A 21230-nucleotide genomic window follows, 5' to 3' on the forward strand; every position below is an offset into this window, starting at 1 on the left:
ATAGAGGATGAAAGTAGTAGGGGTGGGAGGAGGAGGGAGCACCGCACTTGTCACCTGTGCTCTATTTTGGGGAATGGAGGCTCTGGTGGGGGGGTGGCTATCACTACAGGGCTCGCTGGTTTAGGTTTCTTAGCAGGGGTTGCTCTTGTTACCTGGGTTATGAGGTGGACTCATCAGACATATTACTAATACTTGATTGGGGCGGGGGGCAGGAGGTAACACTATATTGGGCTCACAGGAGCTGTGACTATTAGCTCAGTTCTCAATTTGATCTGGAGAAGAGTTCCAATCATAGGTGTCTGATAGAGAAGCAGGCCCCAAGTTAACCCCGATGGCCATCACTTGTCTCTTTTCCCTTCCTCTGTAAAGTGGATCTTTACTAGATTGCAGTTAGGATTATACCAAATTTGGGTGCATGGCTTAATAAATGAGAGAATAATGAGGTGTGGGGTTACTGGCCATTTGTGTTCTCCATCATTGGTGGTAACATAACTCCATTGTGCACAGTAAAGGGACTAAACACCTCCACACTGAATCCTCTCTGGACCCCTCCGAAACCCAGGACATGCATAAAACCCATTTTGACTTACAGAGACCTGGCGCTGCCTCCTATCAAGTGGGGCTTGACTTACAGAGACCCGGCACTGTCCTCTACTCCAGCCTCCCCCTTCTATCCCTTCAATGTCTGCTACCTTGTCCAGGTTAAAGTACAAGTCTGGGAACCAGGTGTTTAGTGGGAACGTGCTGGAGGTCTTGTTAAGGATTGTATCAGTCTTTTCATCTATCAGGATCCATTTCTGCTTATAAGGTCGATGAGGGTTGGTCTCTACGTGGTTTTCTTTCCAGTTGTTGAGCATGAGCAGGACCTGTAGCCACTTCATCATCATGCTGGGCAGGAGGTTCGGGGTGCTGTCAAGGTCTCGAAATCTGCAGCTTCAGGGGGTTATCAGGGTGCTGCCGCATGGTCCACTCTCTGGCTTGTCTTCACTTGGCTGGGTGGCTCGGCACATGTGGGAGTGGTGGATCCACGGCCCAGTGCCGTCTACCTTAAGGGCTGTAGGGGTGGTAAGGAGCACAACATAAGGCCCTTTCCATCTAGGTTCTAAAGTTTTGGAACGGTGACGTTTTACCCATACTTCTCCCAGTTTTAGGTCATGTTGTGCCTCCTGGCTGCTAGGGTCCCCTCTCCCCCACAGCTCTTAAGAGGGTCCATACCTCCTGGTGTACTTCTTGCAGCCTTTCCAAGGCTTCCCGAAGGGCTGGGGGTCCCAGGGATTCAAGAATAGCGGCTGAGCGGGGTAAGATAGGAGGGGGCACCCTGAACATGATCTCAAAAGGGGTCAATCCTAACTGATAAGTTATGTTCTGAGCCCAGAACAGGGTGAAGGGAAGGAGAATCACCCAGTGTCTGCCAGTCTCTAGTGCCAATTTGGTGAGGGTCTCCTTTAGGGTCCAATTCATCCTCTCTACCTGTCCTGAACTTTGGGGGTTGTACTCGGAATGCAATTTCCAATTTACCCCCAGGTGGGCAGCCACCCTCTATATAGGCTCTGCAGAGAATGCTGGTCCATTGTCTGATCCTATTGTCAGGGGCAGCCCATACCTAGGCATGATTTCTTCAAGTAATTTCTTACCCACTACTAGTGCTGTCTCTCTCTTTGTAGGAAATGCCTCTACCCACCCGGAAAAAGTGTCTACCATCACTAGCAGGTACTGGTACCCATATCGGCCAGGTCTCACCTCAGTGAAGTTCACTTCCCAATGTTGCCCTGGTGCATGGCCCTGAAGGCGAAGTCCTGTGTGTGTCTCTTTAACTTGGCTTGGTTGCATTACCTGGCTTGCAGTGCATGATCTCAAGAGAGCCTGCATGTGGGCCTTGGCCCCCGGGATCCGGATCTTGGCTTTTTCTAAGAGCATCCAAGTCTTCTTCTCACCCATGTGGGTAGGGGAGTGCAAATTAGTTAGTATCTGGTTCCCCAAGGCCTCAGGTAATATTAGCCATCCGCCTTGGTCTCGGTACCATCCAGAGTCTGTCTTCTCTATCCCGGGCTGTCTCTCGATCCACTGTGTGTCTGAGGAGGAGTACTCTGGGCTCGGGGGAAGGGTTCCCATACCTGGCGGTGGCATTTGGTGCAACTGCAGCCCGAAGACTTGAGATGTAGCTGCTTGTTGGGCAGGCTCATCAGCCCGGTGGTTGCCTGAGGCCTCTGGACTGTCTCCCTTTTGGTGCCCCCGAATATGGACCACTGCCACCACCTGGAGTTCATGTACAGCAGGCAGCAGGCGGAGGATATGATTTTGGATCTTGATGTTCTTTCCTTCAGCCGTGCGGAACCCCTGCTCCTTGTATATGGGGCCATGCACATTGAGGGTCCCGAAGGCATAGCGGCTATCGGTGTAAACCGTCAGTCGCTTTCCTCTTCCCTGCTCCAGTGCTTCTGCCAGAACTATTAGTTCTGCTCGCTGGGCTGACGTGCCTTGGGGCAGAGTCTCTGAACAGACAATTCCTCCCTCTTTGTCTATCACGGCGGTGCCCACATAACTGTGACTGTCCCAGACAAAGCTGCTCCCATCTGTGAACCACACGAGGTCGCTGTTACTCAGTGGGGTGTCCTTCAGGTCTGGTCTCATGGTCATGGTTTCGACTAGGATCTCTTGACAGTCGTGGAGGGGATCCTCTTTGGATGGTAGCGGTAACATTGTTGCTAGGTTCAGCACTATAGGAGGCACTAACTGCATGCAGGGGGTGTCTAATAAGAGAGCCTGGTAGTGGGTGAGGTGGGTATTTGTCATCCAGTGCCCTGGCGGCTGGTGCAGCAGTCTTTCTACTGCATGGGGCACGATGATGGTGAGGGACTGCCGGAATGTGAGCTTATCGGCGCCTTTGACTAATAAGGAGGTGGCTGCTATAACTCGGAGATGGGGGCCATACGGCCACCACTGAGTCCTACTTCTGAGACAGATAGGCAACCAGGCGTTTCCATGGGCTGAGGGGCTGCACCAAAACTCCTTTGGCTATTCCTTTGGTCTCACTGACATACAAATAAAAGGGTTTCTCCAGGTCTGGCAGTGCCAGAGCGGGTGCCTCTAGTAGGGCTGTCTTTAGCCTGTCAAAGGCCTTTTGGTGAGTATCAGTCCATCCCCAACCCGGGGCTTCCTTGCTAGCAGTGTAGAGGAGCTGGGCTATTTCATTGAACCCTGGTATCCACAGGCGGCAATATCCCACTGACCCCAGAAATTCTCTTAACCTCTCGCGTGGATTTGGGTTTTGGTATCCACAGGACAGTCTGCCATTTCAGGGGTCATCCATCTGTGCCCTTCTTTTAGGCGGTAGCCCAGGTATGTTACCTCCTGCTGGGCTCTCTGGGCCTTCGCGGCACTCGCCCGATACTCTAGGCACCCAAGCTCTCTCAGGAGGTTGACAGTAGCCTGCTCGCACCCCTCTTTTGTTGCTGCGGCTAGGAGGAGATCATCCACATATTGAAGGTGGGTCACTTCTGCATGACTGGTCCAGTATTCTTGGAGGTCTTCTCCCAGGGCCTCATTGAAAATGGTGGGGGAGTTTTTGAACTGTTGGGGCAGGCGAGTCCAGGTCAGTTGTTGTGGTGTCCCCTGCTCACTATCAGTCCATTCAAATGCAAAGAGGTCCTGGCTCCTGGGGACCAGGGCGAGGCTGAAAAAAGCATCTTTTAAGTCTAGAATGGTGTACCACAACTGATGGGGCTCTAGGCTGCTGAGAAGCATGTATGGGTTTGGGACACTAGGATGGATGTCTTCTGTCCTGGCGTTAACAGCCTGGAGGTCTTGCATTGGGTGGTAGCCCCCTCCTGGTTTCTGCACAGGGAGTAGGGGGGTGTTCCAAGAGGATTGACACGTTCGCAATATTCCTGCTTTCAATAGACGGTGTATGTTGGGGGAGATCCCCTGTTGGGCTTCCCAGGAAATTGGGTACTGTCTTACCCGAGTCAGCGCAGCTCCTGATTTCAAGTGGATAATCACAGGAGGCTGATGCTCTGTTTCTTCTGGTCCTGCTGTCTCCACCCAAGCCTGGGGAATCTCCCGTACCCACCTCTGGATTTCTGGTGACAGCTTGTGACTCTACTCAGTCGGTTGGTAGAGGCGGTATTCATCTTGCAGATTCACAGTCAATACCTGTCAGGGTCTCCCTTCTCCGTCTGTGACTTCCATCCAATGTGGTTGGAAATGAATCTGCGCATGGACTTTGCTCAGGAGGTCTCTGCCCAGGAGAGGGTGGGGCATTCTGGAATCAACAAGAAGTCATGCTGAACAGTCTTAGATCCCAACTTAACTTCTCGTTGCATGGTCCATGGATAACACTTAGTGCCAGTGGCCCCCTGTACCCAGCTCTTTTGGGAGGAGATGGGCCCAGCACTCTGGGTTATAACAGAGTGTTGAGCTGTCCACCATAAAACGCATCAGTTTCCCCTCAATCTGTAGAGTTACCCAGGACTTGGGGAGGGGGCCCGAATCCCGACCCCCTCAGTCACTGTCTTCTCCTGCATACATCACCTGATATTTAGGGCCCCCATCAGGTTTTAGTCCTCCTCACGGGGTGTGAGGGTGGCGCTGACGGGGTCACTCATTTTTCCAGTGCCCTATTTCCTTGCAGTGGTGGCACCATGTGGACTTTGGGTTTCCGGGGAAGGGCCCTTCAAGCCCTTCTTTTTCTTTATCCCAACCTTTCCAACCTGGGCTTCCTGGGAAGTTGCAGCTGGGAACCCCTCTCTACACCCCATGTCCCATCTCCACCACTCTCTCTCGCATTAAGGGGCCCGAGGAACCTCGGGGTGGATGGCTGTCCTGGGCCCCCAAGTGGAAGATGTGGGCCAGTTCCTTTTGATTCTTTCGGTTCTCTTCTGCCTTAACTTTCCTCTCTTCTATCTGGATCCTGTCCTCTCTTTCCTCGAGGGTCTCTCAGTTGTTGTAGACCTGCTCTGCTATTCGGAGTAAGTCTTGTATAGTCTGTTCCCCATGTCTCTCTATCTTCTGTAACTTTCTCCTGATATCAGGGGCTGCCTGGTTGACAAAAGCTAAGACTAAGGCAGCCCTTGTCTCATCTGATGTAGGGCCTAAGGGAATATATTGTCTAAATGCTTCCATTATTCTCTCGAGGAAAGTGGCTGGGCTCTCTTGGGGCTCCTGTCTAACGGAATTTACCTTGGCCAAATTAATGGGCTTCCTGGCAGCTGCCCAGAGACCGGCCATCAGAGTCTGGCAGTAGACTCGGAGACGCTCCCTACCTTCTGCCGTTTCGAAATCCCAGTCGGGCATGTTAAGGAGAATCCTTCATCAACGAGGTGGGGCTGCATGGTGGGACGGCCATTAATGCCTGGCACCAGTTTGCGAGCCTCTGTGAAGATCCTCTCCCTTTCCTTGGTGGTGAAAAGCACTTGGAGGAGCTGCTGGAAGTCCTCCCAAGAAGGATTGTGGGTAAAAAGGATAGATTCTGCCAGGTCAATAAGACCCTGGGGTTTCTCAGAGAATGGGGCATTTTGGGTTTTAGAATTATAGAGATCACTAGAGAAGGGCCAATATTGGTAGTTATGACCTCCATTGGGCCTCAGGGACCCGATGGCTCAGACCGGAAGGACTTGGACGTTGGAGTCATCTGAGTCCGTGTCTGTGGAAGCAGAGGACTTGTTAGTTTGATGTCTATTCTTGGTCTTGGTGCTGAAGGCCGGCCCCCCTTGTGGCCGTCCCTGGGTGGGGTGAGCCCGACTGGGCTCAGGGTCCTCTTGGAGCAGACTGTCTGCCCGCGGATAAGTGGGGTGGAGGCGGCAATGCTGGTGCAGTGGGTTGGATTGCCTCGGCCTCTAAATCAAGGACTTTAGGATAGGGGCCTGATTCTGGGAGAACTTTAGGGCTAATGGGCTTCTTGTCGCCCAAGGTGGAGGCTACCATGGGTTGGACTGCTGGTGGTGGTGGCTCTGGGGGGGTAGACACCGTAGGAGTGGGTGGAGGGAGAAAAGGTTTTAACCAGCGAGGAGGGTTCTTAACAAGGGACTGCCAGGTGAGTATATAAGGGATTTGATTGGGGTGGCCTTTGGGCCCCGGGTCGGTGACTGTTTCAAACTGCCTGGATCACAGAGAGGGCGAAGGATCCCTCTTGGGGCCATCCCACACTGAAGGCAGGCCATTCTGCAGAACAAAAGGTTATGAGTTTGCTTTTTCGGACTTCCAGACTAAGGTTGCGAGCCTTGGTTCTGAAGTCAGAGAAATGGTCAGTCATGAGGGTCAGTGGCAAGGACTGCCCTTGCCCCATAGTTAGATGATGGCTGTGGGAGTAAGAGTAATAAAGAGAAAAAGTCAAAACTGGCCAGGCAACAATGACAACATAAAATAGAACAATGATACTAACAAAAGTAGATAACAACGACACAAATCAAGACAATAAGAGTCCCTTACAATAAGCCTAACGAACCAGCCAAAAAACAACACAAACCAAGACAATAAGACTAACGAAACCAGCCAGAAAACAAATTCTCCCAGGGGTCTGACAGAAATATCCCTCTGTCAAAGAAGAATATCTCGCAGTTAGAGAAGAATATCCCTCAGTCAGAGAAGACTGACCCCAGAGACCCATGAACTGTTCAATGCGGTCCTGAGCCTGCAACAGCCTTCTGGCGCATCCGCCAGCCCCGATCTTATGTTGCCCTAAACCTGATGGAGGCAGGTCCTACGGAAGGACTTCTGCCTCCTGGGTCAACTGCCTTCCGGCACACTCGCTGGCCACAGCCTCATGTTGCCCTGAACCAGATGGAGGCAGGTCCTGCAGAAGGACTGCTACCTCCTGGGTACCCTATACCAGACGGAAGAGGATCCTACAGAAGAACTTCTGCCCCCTTGGTCAACTGCCTTCTGGTGCACTCGCCAGCCCTGGCCTCACATTGCCCTGAACCAGATGGAGGCAGGTCCTATGGAAGGACCTCTGCCTCCTCTATTCCAGCCGGCCTGCGGCTGGGGTGACTGGTCACCTTTAAATTCAGTAAAGACCTTACCCAGCGGTTGGGGCTGCTGCTACCCATGGGGATCCCGGATGAGCCCCCAAATGTTGTGTCCCGTTTTTTCGAGTCCGCCTGCAGAGTCGCAGTCACCAAGCTCAGTCGAGAGATGCAAAAACAGAACAGGTCTTTATTGCTAGTTCGAACTAGGGTCCCAGCAGCCCATCAGAACATGGGACACAATCTGAGACCCTGAACAAAGTTCCCTTTTTGCTTTTATACTCCTTTTGAAAGCAATTACTACTTAGCAGATACAGCAAAAATGGTTAGGGGATTTCCAAGGGGCAGATTCAGCAAATAGATATTTATGGTTTCAGCAAAATGGATATTTACTTATTGTGGTTTCTTTTCTCAGTATTTCTAGCTTGTGGTTTTTCCAGATATGGGATACTTCTTTTCTTATTTTGCTTAGGACTGTTATTTTAATGATTTTCCTTATGACTAGTGTTTTACACAAGATGGAGTTAGTCAGGCTAAGCTTGCAAAATGGAGTAAGTTAAGTCAAGCTAACTTTCCAGGGGTCCCACAATGATACTAATATATAAAGAATGGGAGAGGAAGAAAAAGGAGGAGAAACAGAAAAGAACCTTTAGATTGTGTTTGTAACAGCATAATAAGTGAGTCAAGTTAGACTCTTAGATAGTAAGGAAAGTAACCTGGAACCTTTGGTAACCACGAATCTAAGGCCTGAAATGGCAATAAGTTCATACCTATCGATAATCACCCTAAATGTAAATGGACTGAATGCACCAATCAAAAGACATAGAGTCACTGAAAGGATTAAAAAACAAGACCCATCTATGTGCTGCTTACAAGAGACTCACCTCAAACCAAAAGACATGCACAGACTGAAAGTCAAGGGATGGAAAAAGATATATCATGCAAACAACAGGGAGAAAAAAACAGGTGTTGCACTACTAGTATCAGACAAAATAGACTTCAAAACAAAGAAACAAGAGATAAAGAAGGACATTACATAATGATAAAGGGGTCAGTCCAACAAGAGGATATAAACATTGTAAATATATATGCACCCAACACAGGAGCACCAGCATATGTGAAACAAATACTAACAAAACTAAAGGAGGAAGTAGAATGCAATGCATTTATTTTAGGAGACTTCAACACACCATTCACCCCTAAGGACAGATCCACCAGACAGAAAATGAGTAAGGACACAGAGGCACTGAACAACACACTAGATGGACCTAATAGACATCTATAGAACTCTACATCCAAAAGCAACAGGATACACATTCTTCTCAAGTGCCCATGGAACATTTTCCAGAATATACCACATACTAGGCCACAAAATAGCCTCAGTGAATTCAAAAAGATTGAAATTCTACCAACCAACTTTTCAGACCACAAAGGTATAAAACTAGAACTAAATTGTGCAAAGAAAGTAAAAAGGCTCACAAACACATGGAGGCTTAACAACATGCTTGTAAATAATCAATGGATCAATGACCAAATTAAAATAGAGATCAAGCAATATATGTAAACAAATGACAACAACAACACAAAGCCCCAAATTCTGTGGGACGCAGCAAAAGCAGTTCTAAGAGGAAAGTATATAGCAATCCAGGCATATTTAAAGAAGGAAGAACAAACCCAAATGAATAGTCTAACATCACAATTATCAAAATTGGAAAAAGAGCAAATGAGGCCTAAAGTCAGCAGCAGGAGGGACATAATAAAGATCAGAGAAGAAATAAATAAAATTGAGAAGAATAAAACTATAGAAAAAAATCAATGAAACCAAGAGCTAGTTCTTTGAGAAAATAAACAAAATAGATAAGCCTCTAGCCTGACTTATTAAGAGAAAAAGAGAATCAACATACATCAACAGAATCAGAAATGAGGAAGGAAACATCACAACAGACCCCACAGAAATACAAAGAATTCTATATTAGAGATTACTATGAAAACCTATATGCTAACAAGCTGGAAAACCTAGAAGAAATGGACAACTTCCCAGAAAAATATAAACTTCCAAGACTGACCAAGGAAGAAACACAAAATCTAAACAAACCAATTACCAGCAAAGAAATTGAAGCAGTCATCAAAAAAGTACCCAAGAACAAAACCCCTGGTCCAGATGGATTTACCTCAGAATTTTCTCAGACATACAGAGAAATAATACCCATTCTCCTTAAAGTTTTCTAAAAAATAGAAGCGGAGGGAATACTCCCAAACTAATTTCTATGAAGCCAATATCACCCTATATTTATAATTGTTATATCTTCCTATGAGATTGACCCTTTTAGCATTATAAAATGTCCCTTCTTCATATCTGGCAGCATTTTTTGTTTAAATGTACTTACTGTTAGCATAGGCACTGCAGCTTTTTACAGTTGCTTTTTATCAGATACATCTTTTTCCATTCTTTTACTCTCAATCTATTTGTATTTCTTAATTTAAAGTGTGACTCCTAAAGATAGCATGTAGTTTTTATACATTCCAACAATCTCTGCCTTGTGATTGGAGTGTTTAACCCAATCATAATTCATATTGTCAATGGTAGTGTTCAATTTTCCTCTGAAATTATTGGCTTTTTATTTTCTATATACTTCATGGTTACTTTCTTCCTATTTTCCTTCTTTACTCCCTTTGTCTTAAATTGATATTTTCCAGTGAAGAACTTAAATTTCTTTAGTGATTTTTTTCACTATATTTGTTGAACTCATTTCTTAATGAAGTCTATAGGCTTACAGAATACATCTTAATGTATCATATCAACTTCTAATTTATATTCCAGTAGCATATAGAAAGTTTACTCCTATATAGCTCCCTTCCTTTCTGCTTTTTTGTTACCATTACTGTATATATTAAGTGTATGTGTTACCAATGTGATAACACATTGTTATGATTATCTTTATATAACCCTATCTTTTAAAGAATCCAAGAGAAGAAATAAGCAGAAATAAATTTATAGTATTTCTTTTTTAAAAATATTAACCTCTTATTTACCATTCCTGGTTCTCTTTTATTACTATGGATTTAAGTTACTTTTTGCAGTTACTTTCTTACTCTAATATAGCTTCATTCTTACCTCTCTCCTTTTTGTTATTGTAAATATGTTACATTTTTACATGCTGTAAGTGTAACAATACAATTTAAAGATATCGTTGTCTGTGATTGGTTTTTAAATCAGTAAAGAGAAGAAAAACACGTATGTCATCATACTATCTTTTATCATTACCTATGTAATCAGCTTTACTGGAGCTTGTGTATGTAAGTGAATTACTATCTGTTGTCACTTACCTTCAACCTAAAGAACTTCATTTAGTGTTCCTTATAAAGCAGGACTGCTTGCAACAAATTCTGTTTTTGCTTATTGGAAATTATCTTTATTGTGCCTTCATTTTTATAAAATAGCTTTGCTGACATTGGGTTCTTTGTGGGCAGTTTTTATCCTTTAGCCCTTTGGTTATGTTGTCCCACTGCAGTAATAATCTCATTGAGATTTACTTGTTTGTGATAAGGCATTTTTCTCTTACTCCTTTAAGATTTTTCTCTTTACTTTTGGCTTTCAACATTTGACTATGTGACATATCTGAGTGTGATTCTCTGAGTTTATCCTACTTGAAGTTAATTGTTATGTCGTGTTTTTCATCACATTTGGGAAGCCATTTAATAGCCATTAGGTATTCAGATGTTTTTTTCTGTGCCTGTGCAGAACAGTGTTAACATGGTAGGCCTAAGATTGCTGTCCTTAGAATCTTTCCAATCTTTCTGGCAGTATCGGCCCTTGATTGGTAACTGAGAAATTGGCTCTCAAAGTATTTTCAATTAATTGACTGCAGGCTAACTGTGCCTAGAGTATTTGTACCAACAGTATGTTTTATGTCGAATACCTGCTTTCCTTCTGGAAGTATGGAGTTTTGGTATGTGCCGGTCAAAAGATCCTTACATGGCCAGTGTCCCCCAAAAATCTGGGGTGTTGAGTCTCTAATGGGCTTCCTGGGCAGAAATGTCACACATGGTGATGCATTTCTGTTGCTGGGGAGTAATGTGCTCTGTGTGATTCCTTATAAGAAGGAGAAACTTGAGGGAAGCCTGCACATGGATTTCTCCAGTCTCTACCTGTCTCTTTTTCCCTTGATGATTCTGCTGCGTGTGTGCTGGCTGCTTTTGTGCTTGTGGCTGCTGGTATCGTGGAGCTACCAGCCCTGTCTTAAATACTTGCTCACTAAAATCTCCAATTTTTTTTGACAGTGTCTGCAGGCATCAACTCCTCCACGCTGATCCAAATAGTTATTCCAAAGGCCTGCCCTTCCCCCAAGAACCTTGGCACCACTGCATCAGACCTGGGGGAGGGGACAGCAGCCTGCTTCTCTGTTTCTGGGAGCCTTCGGGGCAAGTGTGTGGAATCAGGTGGGAATGGCAGCCCCAGGTCTTCTCAGCTCGCTCCTCCCAGTGCAGACACTGCTTATCAACAAGCTGGAGTTTCCAGCCTACAGTTAAGGACAGGTGGGAGGAGAGAGACCCATTCTTCATGGCTATGCTCACATACACACACACAGAATAGATCTTCTGCAACACAGAACTAGGGAAGGATGGGAGGTGCCGGTGGCCTGCCCCTCCAGAGCCTATGTTGGAAACAGGGTGGGTGGGGACTGGGGGAGTGGAGAGGGCACCCATGTCTTGGCTGCACCGACCTAGAGTACGGTTTACAGCACACACAGCTGGGAATAGTGAGGACGGGAGCAGGTCATGGCTCAAATGCCACAGAGTCTTACTGACATTCAGTAAATTTTCTTGAATAAATGTTTCTCCACTTGCTGCATATAAATTGACCTACATTTGTATGTAGGTCAATTTCCAGAGACTTTTTTGTAACATTTTATTTAAAAATCCAGTCTTTTTTTTTAGCCTACCATAAGTTTTGCTGGGAAGAGGGTCTGTATCCCTCACATAGCCCTTCTAGAGGTCCCATCACTCCCTGACTTTATTTTTTAGTGTCTCTGCATAAAATTCTAAGTTAATTCTTCAGTACTATTTTGTAAATTCCTTGGAATTTTCTACTTGGTTCTCTCTGCTATCTACCTGTTACTTCATTTTTATCTGATGTGTTTCCTCTTTTTTTCTATTTTAAATGAAAATTCTTTCTTCATTATTTCTTTGAGCATTTTAACATTTTTTTTTCATCTTCCATGAAATTGAGTTTATATTCCAATAGTCAATTTTACTGACTATCTTTCTTAGCCTCTATCGTGTGTGTGTGTGTGTGTGTGTGTGTGTGTGTGTGTGTGTGTGTGTGTGTTGGAATTTTGGTTTGAATGTTAACTTTGAATGAATTGTTCTTTTCATTTTGGTTATTTTTCTGTCTTCCTTAGTTTTCAACTCCATCAGGAAACCCTGAGATTTCCTCCCCTGGACATCTGAGCCATTGTACTGACAATCAGATGTTATGATGACAATTTAGAATTTCTGCCCCATATGATATTGAGATTATGGCAGATTTCATCTCAGAACCTGCAGTTCTGGCTCATTGCCAACCATGAGGATGTCTGAATCACTCATCTGGTCCTATACATAAGCTCACAGCTTCCTTAAGCCTCAACCAAGGTCAGCCATCACTGTTGCTCCTTTTATAGTTTCTTTAATACAGAAGCTTTTAACACAGTGAATGCATCTCCACTCCCTGTTTTACCTGCAGCAACCTTAGTCCCCTAAACCTGACAGACAGACCAGTGTTGCCTGTGTCTGATTCATGGACCCAGAGCCAAGCAGGCCCACTGTTTCCACCCCAGCCATTCATCCACATTTCCATTTTCTTTCTGGTTTTCAGATATTTTTATCTCATTTTTTGGCTCACTTGTGTCTTTTTAGGTTTTCCTTACCTGTCATTGCTTTTGCTTGGAACAGAGGGAAGGATCAAAGTGGGAACTCATTGCCTCAATTTAAGTAGAGTCCCCAGACTTCTAAAATTTGAGCACTTGACTCTTTGTTTTTAGTTTCTCTAACATTCACAGTAGCCTTCTGGATATCTCTCTCTAGGGAGCAATGGCTGGATTGCAGCAACAAGACATTGGAGCCAGGAGTCAGAAAATACAAACTAGAGTTTGGATAGTGTAATGGTGAAGCCCAGGGCATGGTTCACATAGGGGCATGAAAATGAATCACAAGCTAGATTTTATGTAGGATAATAAAATAAGAAAGTTAAAACTAAATAAGATATTCAAAGTCACTGTCTAAAGCAGGTAAAGAGGTTGTACTGAGGAGTACTTGAGTACCACTTGGCTCTGACAGACCTTGTTATCCAACATGTTGACTTTAAAAAAAAAATTGTTGCTTTACCAGCAAAAGTGGGTTTAATAGTGAATAGCAGAAAATTGCAATTAGGGACAAGCAAGCTACAGGTAAAAATCATAGCTTAGTCCAACAGGCAAGGGAGTGTTATGCTATTTTATGGAGAGGCAGGGAGGTGGGAGGGCTTGTTTTGAACACAAGTCCTCTGGAGAAAAGCGAACATTCAGGGGGTGTGGTTCCTCACTGGCTCAGCTGCAGGGGTGGTTGAAGAAATCCCTTCAGCATTTAGGGGCATGTGCAGGCCAATAGAGGCACATCTTTCCCTGATGGCAGTTCCTTGTAATTGATGATTCTTTGCTGCTGAGGATTCTGTAATGGACGTGGAGTGTTATGATGTGAGAGCATGCTCTCCTGGCCACTGAACTCCATTTTAGTGAGGTTTCCAATTAATTTTCACACACTTATCCTATCAGTATAGAAAAATAGGCATTTTTCCTTAGAGGGAAAATACTTCAAGATTGTTGAAGAAAAAGTAACTCAGAGACTGTATAACTTGATTTGGGATTTGGGTTGCTGTGGGTAAAATTGTAATATTTCCAGACTATCTCACCTGGCTTTAGTATATCTGCATATCAATAGGCATTCAAAGGTGGAAAGAAGTATGGCTTTAGTGCATTTGCATATCCGGGGTGGAGAGAAGTTCATCTCCATATCAATGAGTAATTACCTGGGCAATGGAGGGCTTATCTGTACCTGGGAGGTGAGAGGGAAGGCCGGTTTTGCTTCTTCTGGAGCAGAGGAGAAAGATGACCCTGGACTGGAGTTTGTAAGCAATAAACAGGTTTTAAACTTTATTTCTCCCTTTGACTGATTTCAGTTTTTAGAGGTATTTTGCCCCGGGACTTCCTCTCCCCGGACTTACAGTCGCCTCCAAGGGAATTTGTCCTCTCAATTTCCTTGTATTCTGATTTATCTTCTTAAGGGCCCTAAATGATCTGTTGATGGTGGGATATGTTTCTAAGGGTTGCCAAGGATGGATTGAATTTCGTCCTTTAACGTTATTGGTTCTTCTTTTGTTACGGAAAATACTGGAAAACTTGGACTGGATTGCTGATGGAAGAACTAAGCGGCACTCAGAGGTCTTGGAGTGTTGAGGTTTTATTTTTACACCGGCGGGCTCAGAGGGGAGTAATCTCCCAAGGTCTGAGCCTGGAGCACAAGCAAGGGGAGCAATTTATATTATTTTGATATGTGGCATTTTGGCATGTGCAGGGCAAAAGAGGAGCCTGCAGGAGGGGAGGAGGGAGCTGGGAGTGCTTTGCCAACTGGAGGAAGAAAGCAGTTTGCTGATCTTGACAGCTGTGTTGAATATTTTCCTTATCACTTTGTCGGATTTGTCTATGATTTCTGCAGCCTTTTGGAACAGGAAGTCAGATTTTAGAATTAAGTGAGAAGATTTTTTTTTACACAGTATTTGATGTTTCATTATGTTCCCACTGTATAATTCAACAATGGCTATTTCAGAATTTGGAAACTAATGAAAATAAACAACTTAATGGAATCCAACTACCAAGTTTAAGTTGCACGAAAGATAAGATACAACTCTTCTGATACTTAGGTTAAAATTTTGTCCAATTAGTTACTGCTTTCAAATCCAAGTTAAAAGACTGTGATTAAGATTTAGAGTTTGTCTCAGCTTTTACTTGAATTTGAAAGGATTCTCTTAAATGTCAGGTGAAGGGCCCCCACCAGTAAGATGGCGAACTTCCGGCTTCTCTTCTGGGTCCTCGGTTCCCGCCGGTGCCACCTGAAGCCCAATCACCTCTCTCCCCCCTCCCACTCCCAGCACCTAGCCAATAGCCACCAGCCCCATAGAAGTGACACCTCAATCAGCTCATGCCCCTTCCTATATAACCCAGCACCTTTCCCTAATAAAGCGGAATTCTCCAGTGAATTGCTGCTGTGTGTTGCTCCTTTCCTTTTATCAGGTTCCTAGGAATTTGGAAAAGCCATGTTTGAGTAGGATTATCTCTTGGTTAAGATCTGAATATTTAATAAACTGCCAGCCTGTATTATTCCCATTTCCTCAGGCTGCTTTTAAAATGCCATAAATTATAGAATAAAGCATCTAAGGTTGCTGGCATTAGTTTACATTCATCTGATTTCTGAGCCTTGGGGTTCTCAAGCGAAGGCAGCCAGTTACTGGGGCATGTGACATGCCTAAGTCATCCCAACAGACTCTGAAATGATGCCCAGCAGTCTATGCCAGACACACACCAGAAGAAGAGTAGAATAGCAATATAAAAGAAAGACTGATTCCATGCTATTTAGAAAGAACAAGGGAAAATGAAATGTGTACAGAATTTTCCCACAGATACAATGAAGGCAAAAGAAAAGGAAAAGCTAATTTGGCTAATCAGATCACATGCCGATGTCTGAAAGGACTAGCTGAATTAACATATATGCCAATGGCATATTTTAAAAATCTTGTAAATAGGTAGCATTTATTCAATATGCTGTTAGGGTTTTGTATCCATTAGCTATTACATGAAAAACATAATTCTTCACAAGCATTTAGTGACACTAAATTTGCAACTCTCCCATTAGCAGCTACATATTTGTCTTTCAAACAAGCATGAAGTAAATATAAGCATTTGGTTGTGACAATTACAAAATGACTAATAATAAATAAAGTTCAAGTAAATTTGAAAACTAGATAAAATCAATTTTTTTTTCAGGAAATGAAAAATGCCATATTGACTCTTAGAAAGGAAGAAAATGAAAAGAACAGATATCAAAGAAGAAATTAAAAACAGTTCACAAGCCACTCCTAAATGTTTCCAGTGATTTTATGGGCAAATTCTACAAATCTTCAGGGAAAAAAATTAGTCCCTTTTAAAGATAGACAGATTAGATTTTAAAAACTTATAAAATATTACTAAGTCCATTTCAGCAGTAAAATAAAATAATCATCTTTTAGAGATAACAAGAGTTTACTTACTAAGGTGAGACTGATTCAACATTTAGAAATTCAATAATTAATTCACTTCATTAACTGTTTAAAGGAGGAAATTTATATGGTTATCTCAATAGGTATTTTTAAATATAGAATTCAACATTTAAAAAACTTCATGAAAGAAAATTTTCAAACAAAACACACATAAGTATAGAGAGGGTCGTAAAACAAACCCCACAGGTTAACGGCACAATTTCAACAATTATCAATATTTTGCTTATCTTTAATATTCATGTTTTAGTAACACTTTTAGCTCCCTCTCAGGCTCTCCTGTTTCACCATCACTCAGCAGAGCATGAATATTCATGATCATTCCCACCACTAAACAGTACAGTATCTAGTAATTGAGTGAAAACCATACCTATTAATTTAGGGTTTGGGGAAACTGAGAGATGATAAATTTTCTAGAGATAGTATATATTTTTAATACACTTGTTTATTCAGAGCTTGAAATAAGATGTCAAAATTACTAATCCACGTGTAAGATTTCCACGAAACCACAAAAAAATCCTAATGATATGCAGAGGAAAAGTTTAAATAGAACACTGAAAAAAGAAATGAATTTTAAGTTAGGAAAATAGTTAACAAATTTCAGTAGTCATACCAAAGGAACATGATCATCAAGCAATTTTCAATGTGGAAGAACAAACTGTAGAAACATGTTACAATCGTATGCAGTGCAGTACATTTTAATACAGTTTCAGCAACATACACTTCTCATTTTGTCTGACAAGAGACTTTAATGTTCAATAGAAGACAGTGTTGTATATGTGTAGTCTTCAGCAGCCATCGAAAAGGTATGTCTGTAATGGGAGCATGGATAACAAACTGTGGTACACCTTTACAACAGAATACTGCTCAGAAAAAAAAGGAATGAACAATTGATACATGCACAAATGACAAAATAACTATACTGAGTGAAGAAAGCCAGACAAAAACAGTGTATGTTGTATGACTGCATTTATATAAAATTATAAAAATGCAAATTAATATATAGTGGGAGAAAACAGATCATTCATTGTCTTGGGCAGGCAGGAGCAGGAGGGAAGGGCTGGGAGAGGAATTCCCAGGGGTGTGAAGAAACTGTTAGTGTTGATGATGTGGTCTTGATTGTGGTGGTGGTTTCAGAGGTGTACACATGCCCAAACGTATCAAATTATTCCCTTTAAACGTGCGTCTTACTGAATGTCTGTTAGACCTCAATAAAGCTGGTTTTCAAAAATGTGTAAGAACAGACTTTGATGGAATTTGCCTTTGATTTCTAAAGGCTGTGTTTAGTCATGAGCAACCTTGTGATGTTCTCTCAGAGTTTGCCCATTAAATCACTAAAATTCTTCCTCGTATTTACAAAGAAATAGGTATGAACAAGCAAAATGTGTTAGCTAATAAGATAGGCAAAATGTGTTAGCAAATAAGATAGGCTGGCACAACTTAGGCACCTAATAATATTGCTACTTCTTAATATTTACTGAACTTCCTGGTCATAAGAGCAAGCAGAGGAATCATGTTTATACCTTGGAAAGGTACAGAAAGTAAACAGACAAATGTGACTGTTTATCGGCAGTAACAGAAAACCTAAGAGAATCAACAGAAAGACTATTAGAATGAATAAGAGAATTCAACAGAGAGGCCAGATATACTCTGAAATAACCATTTAGAAACATGGATGGGTGGGGATTGGAGGGGGGATATTTACAACAGCAGCAAATATTGATCTATAAAATAGTCAAGAATAAATCTATCAAAAATATGTAAGACCTGTTTAAGGAAATCTAACTATACATAAGAGAAGGTTTGAATGAATAAATATTTCATGCACAGATTGGGAGACCCAGTGTTGCAAAGATGTTGAAATAGTGGTCTCCTGAAACCCGTTGATGCTAGCTACCATGTCACAATCCTTCCTTCTTTTGAGAAACCATTGGGATTTTTTTTTAATGAGGCAAAGTGCATAATATCTGTTAAACAATAATTGCCTTGAGCAGCTTTCCTCAAAGTGGCTTTTTATGTTAACTATGCCAGCTCTTCCTTGCTCCTCCGTGTCCTGACAGAAGTGAAACCAATACTTGCCCATGTCTCCACTGAAATGCCACAGATGTACCAAGAACATGATGCCCGGAGGAGGCTGAAGGCTCGTCCCCAGGAGCATTAAAGAAGTCTGTCTCCTAGAGGTGCCTGTAGAATGTGCTGTAAGTTAGGCAGATGTCTCTGCCTCCATCCTTTGACCAAGTGAAGCTGTACTGCTCAGGGGAGGCCGAGACAGTGGACCGCTGCTGTGAGTGTCATTTCTGCTGTGGATGAAGGGACAGTAAGACACTTCCACACGTCTCTCTTGCTGTCCTGGAACTTAAATCCTGGTGCATTTAAAAGAAAAGGGGTAATCCAGAGGGGTCGTCCCTGATTTGTCAGGTACTGAAATAGACCTCATTTCTCATAAACATTTCTATAAATTTACCCTGGTCCTAATAAAAAACCTAACATGGTATTTTTGGACCTTGACAAGCTGAGTCCAAAATTCAGGTGGAAGAAAAAACAGATAAGAATCACCAAACCCTTTTTTTTTAATTCATGAAGAGAACTTTATTTACCCAATATAAAAACATATAATACAACTTTCATAATTAAAACGAAGTCCAATAGCATATTAGAATAGGTAATAATGGGAAGAGATAGATCTAGTGTTATAGAATAACAAATCCAGACTCTAATTCTGAAGCCTTATTTAAGGTTCTTTAGTGTGGCTTTGGTATTTTTTTGCTTGTACTCCACTAATTCAATGACAACATCCAAAGTAAAAATGGACTTAGCAATTTCTGGTTCCTTCTGCTGGTTTCATGCTTCTCTCCTTATAACATTCTTGTCAGAAAAATGAGGGTTGAAGGGCATGGACCTTTTTGCAGTGGCTCGATCTGAGGTAGCCAGGGTGTTCTCCCGACAAAGGTCAGGACAGGTCTGGGCAGGCCACCCAGAGCCCTGTCTCCTTCCTGGGAATAACTCTGTGGCAGGTGGAGTTCTAGGAGCTTTGCACGTTACCCGACTTGGGTAACTTCTTCAAGGTTTCCCAACTAGTACAGATCTGAATCTGTCAGCGGGGCCTCCGAACCGAGCAACTTCCAGGACTTCTGTCTGTCTTTCTGTTGTTTCCTCATACTGCTGTTAGCTACCTGACTGTTCTGGTGTGGCTTCCTCCCGCATCTGTGCTCTGGCCCCGGGGTGGTCGAGTTCAGCAGTCACCTTCATCTGCCCCCGTTGGCTCAGCCCGCAGGGAACTCCGGTCTAGGAAATGCTCCCACTGCAAGCCTGCAGCCACGCCTGAAACATATGTGGCATCCGTGTGTGTGCCTGTCTCTGTGGGACAGGGATCCTCCATTTGTCCTTTTATTCCTGAAATTTTCACCATGCTCAGCAGATGCTAGACATTAAATGTTTTATAAGTTAGGATTGTAAGCACCAAATATTATGAGAATTATCGGAGCTGATCTGGATATAGTCACACTGCCTCTTCCCAGCCTCCATGGTGGTAACTCTGTGCTCCTCCTTGCAGCCTATGGGACCGAAGCGTGCGGAGATGCGAAGGCAGCCGATGTCTGCAGCCTTGGACGCCCCGGACTCGGCGGGCGTGCGTGGGGCGCACAATGCCTGCTGCTTCTGCTGGTGTTGCTGCTGCAGCTGCTCCTGGTGAGGCGCAGGTCGGGCTCCCATCGAGGGTCCCAGTGAGGCGCAGGGTCGGGCTCCCGGTGAGGGTCCTGGTCAGAGTCCCTGTGAGGGTCCCGGTAAGGTGCTCGGCCGCCAGTGAGTGGCTCCCCTAAGCAGGGCCAGCCGTGGTTAAACCAAAAATGTTCCTAACTACTACGTGCCAAAGACAATTTGGGTTCTGTGATGAATGATGACGACGATGAACCAAGACAAGGTGGTATAGCTTCGGGAATTCTCTGGAATCAGGCCCATGTATATAAAGCAAGTAAAGAACAACCTAAGGTGGACGATGATCGAATAGTAAGTAACATTTGGGCAGAATCACTGCCTGACTGGTTGTAAGGAGTGACCTCAAAGCACCCTCGCTGGTAAAGTCTGCATGGAGGAGTTAGAATTAGGATGGATCTTAAGGTTAGGGTTTTGAAGCAGAGAAAGCCTGGATTTTATCTTCTGCTGCTTGTCTTTTAGTTTTGTTCTTTAATAAAGAAAAATGACAAAGTACATGCTTAACAGAGAAAAGTCTAAAGCTACAGGGTCACTTACTACTAGAGAAAGATACACAGTCATTGCTTTAAAAACAAGATGCATAGCTTGAGCATAAAACAACCTGACCATTTGAGTCACTATGAAAGGCCTGGAGAAATGTATGATTTGCATCTAGAAATCAGAGGAACATTAAGATACATTTCTGAGATCTTGAATATGGAAGGTGTTCATGTCAAATGGATACATACTTTTAAGCAATTAAATGATTGACTGCAAGTTGGACCAAGACTTCACTGTTCAGTGGAGAAGAAGAAAAACTGATAGAGGAACTGATTAAGAACAGTGACCCAGGGCCATTAAAATTAGAATGAAAAGTGTGTGGGGAGGGGGATGGTTAGAGGTTGGAAGTGAAATGTCCTGGTAAGTTCTCTCTGCTCCTGCTTGATGTGGGCTAGTGTTAACTTCCAAGAAGTTGCAGTCTGGTGGATGGGACCCAGCAATATGACACACCAGGGACTCATCGAATTGTGATGCTAGGCAGTCTGTCCATTTAGGACAGAGCCCCAGACAGCAAGTGGGAATATGGGGAAAATGGGGGTGACAAGAGCTAAGAAATCTGGCCTTCAAGGCAAGGCATCATCCCTATGCAAGAATATAGAGGACATGGTGGAAAACTGGAGGAGAGGCATATGTTGGCGCACCCTACTCACATGGGTGCCCAGGGCCCACCCTGGATAGGGGGGTCACCCACC

The 21230-nt window shown here is 43.7% G+C and overlaps 1 protein-coding gene across 7 annotated transcripts in view; it reads left to right on the forward strand.

Moving 5' to 3' along the window:
- The window catches only part of LOC108388533 (regulator of G-protein signaling 20), a 125115-nt gene that overhangs the window by 58610 nt on the left and 45275 nt on the right, over positions 1 to 21230 (forward strand). For 3 of the 7 annotated variants that reach the window (XM_073229521.1, XM_073229515.1, XM_073229516.1), the window contains one exon: positions 19841 to 19974. In XM_073229521.1, coding sequence (XP_073085622.1) covers positions 19841 to 19974 — 134 coding nt within the window. Of the gene's footprint in view, positions 1 to 18318; positions 18486 to 19840; positions 19986 to 21230 lie in introns of all 7 variants that reach the window. The other 4 variants (XM_073229517.1, XM_073229518.1, XM_073229519.1 and 1 more) reach the window with 4 other exon arrangements.

The sequence above is a fragment of the Manis javanica genome, chromosome 2 (assembly GCF_040802235.1).
Source record: "Manis javanica isolate MJ-LG chromosome 2, MJ_LKY, whole genome shotgun sequence".
NCBI lineage: Eukaryota > Metazoa > Chordata > Mammalia > Pholidota > Manidae > Manis > Manis javanica.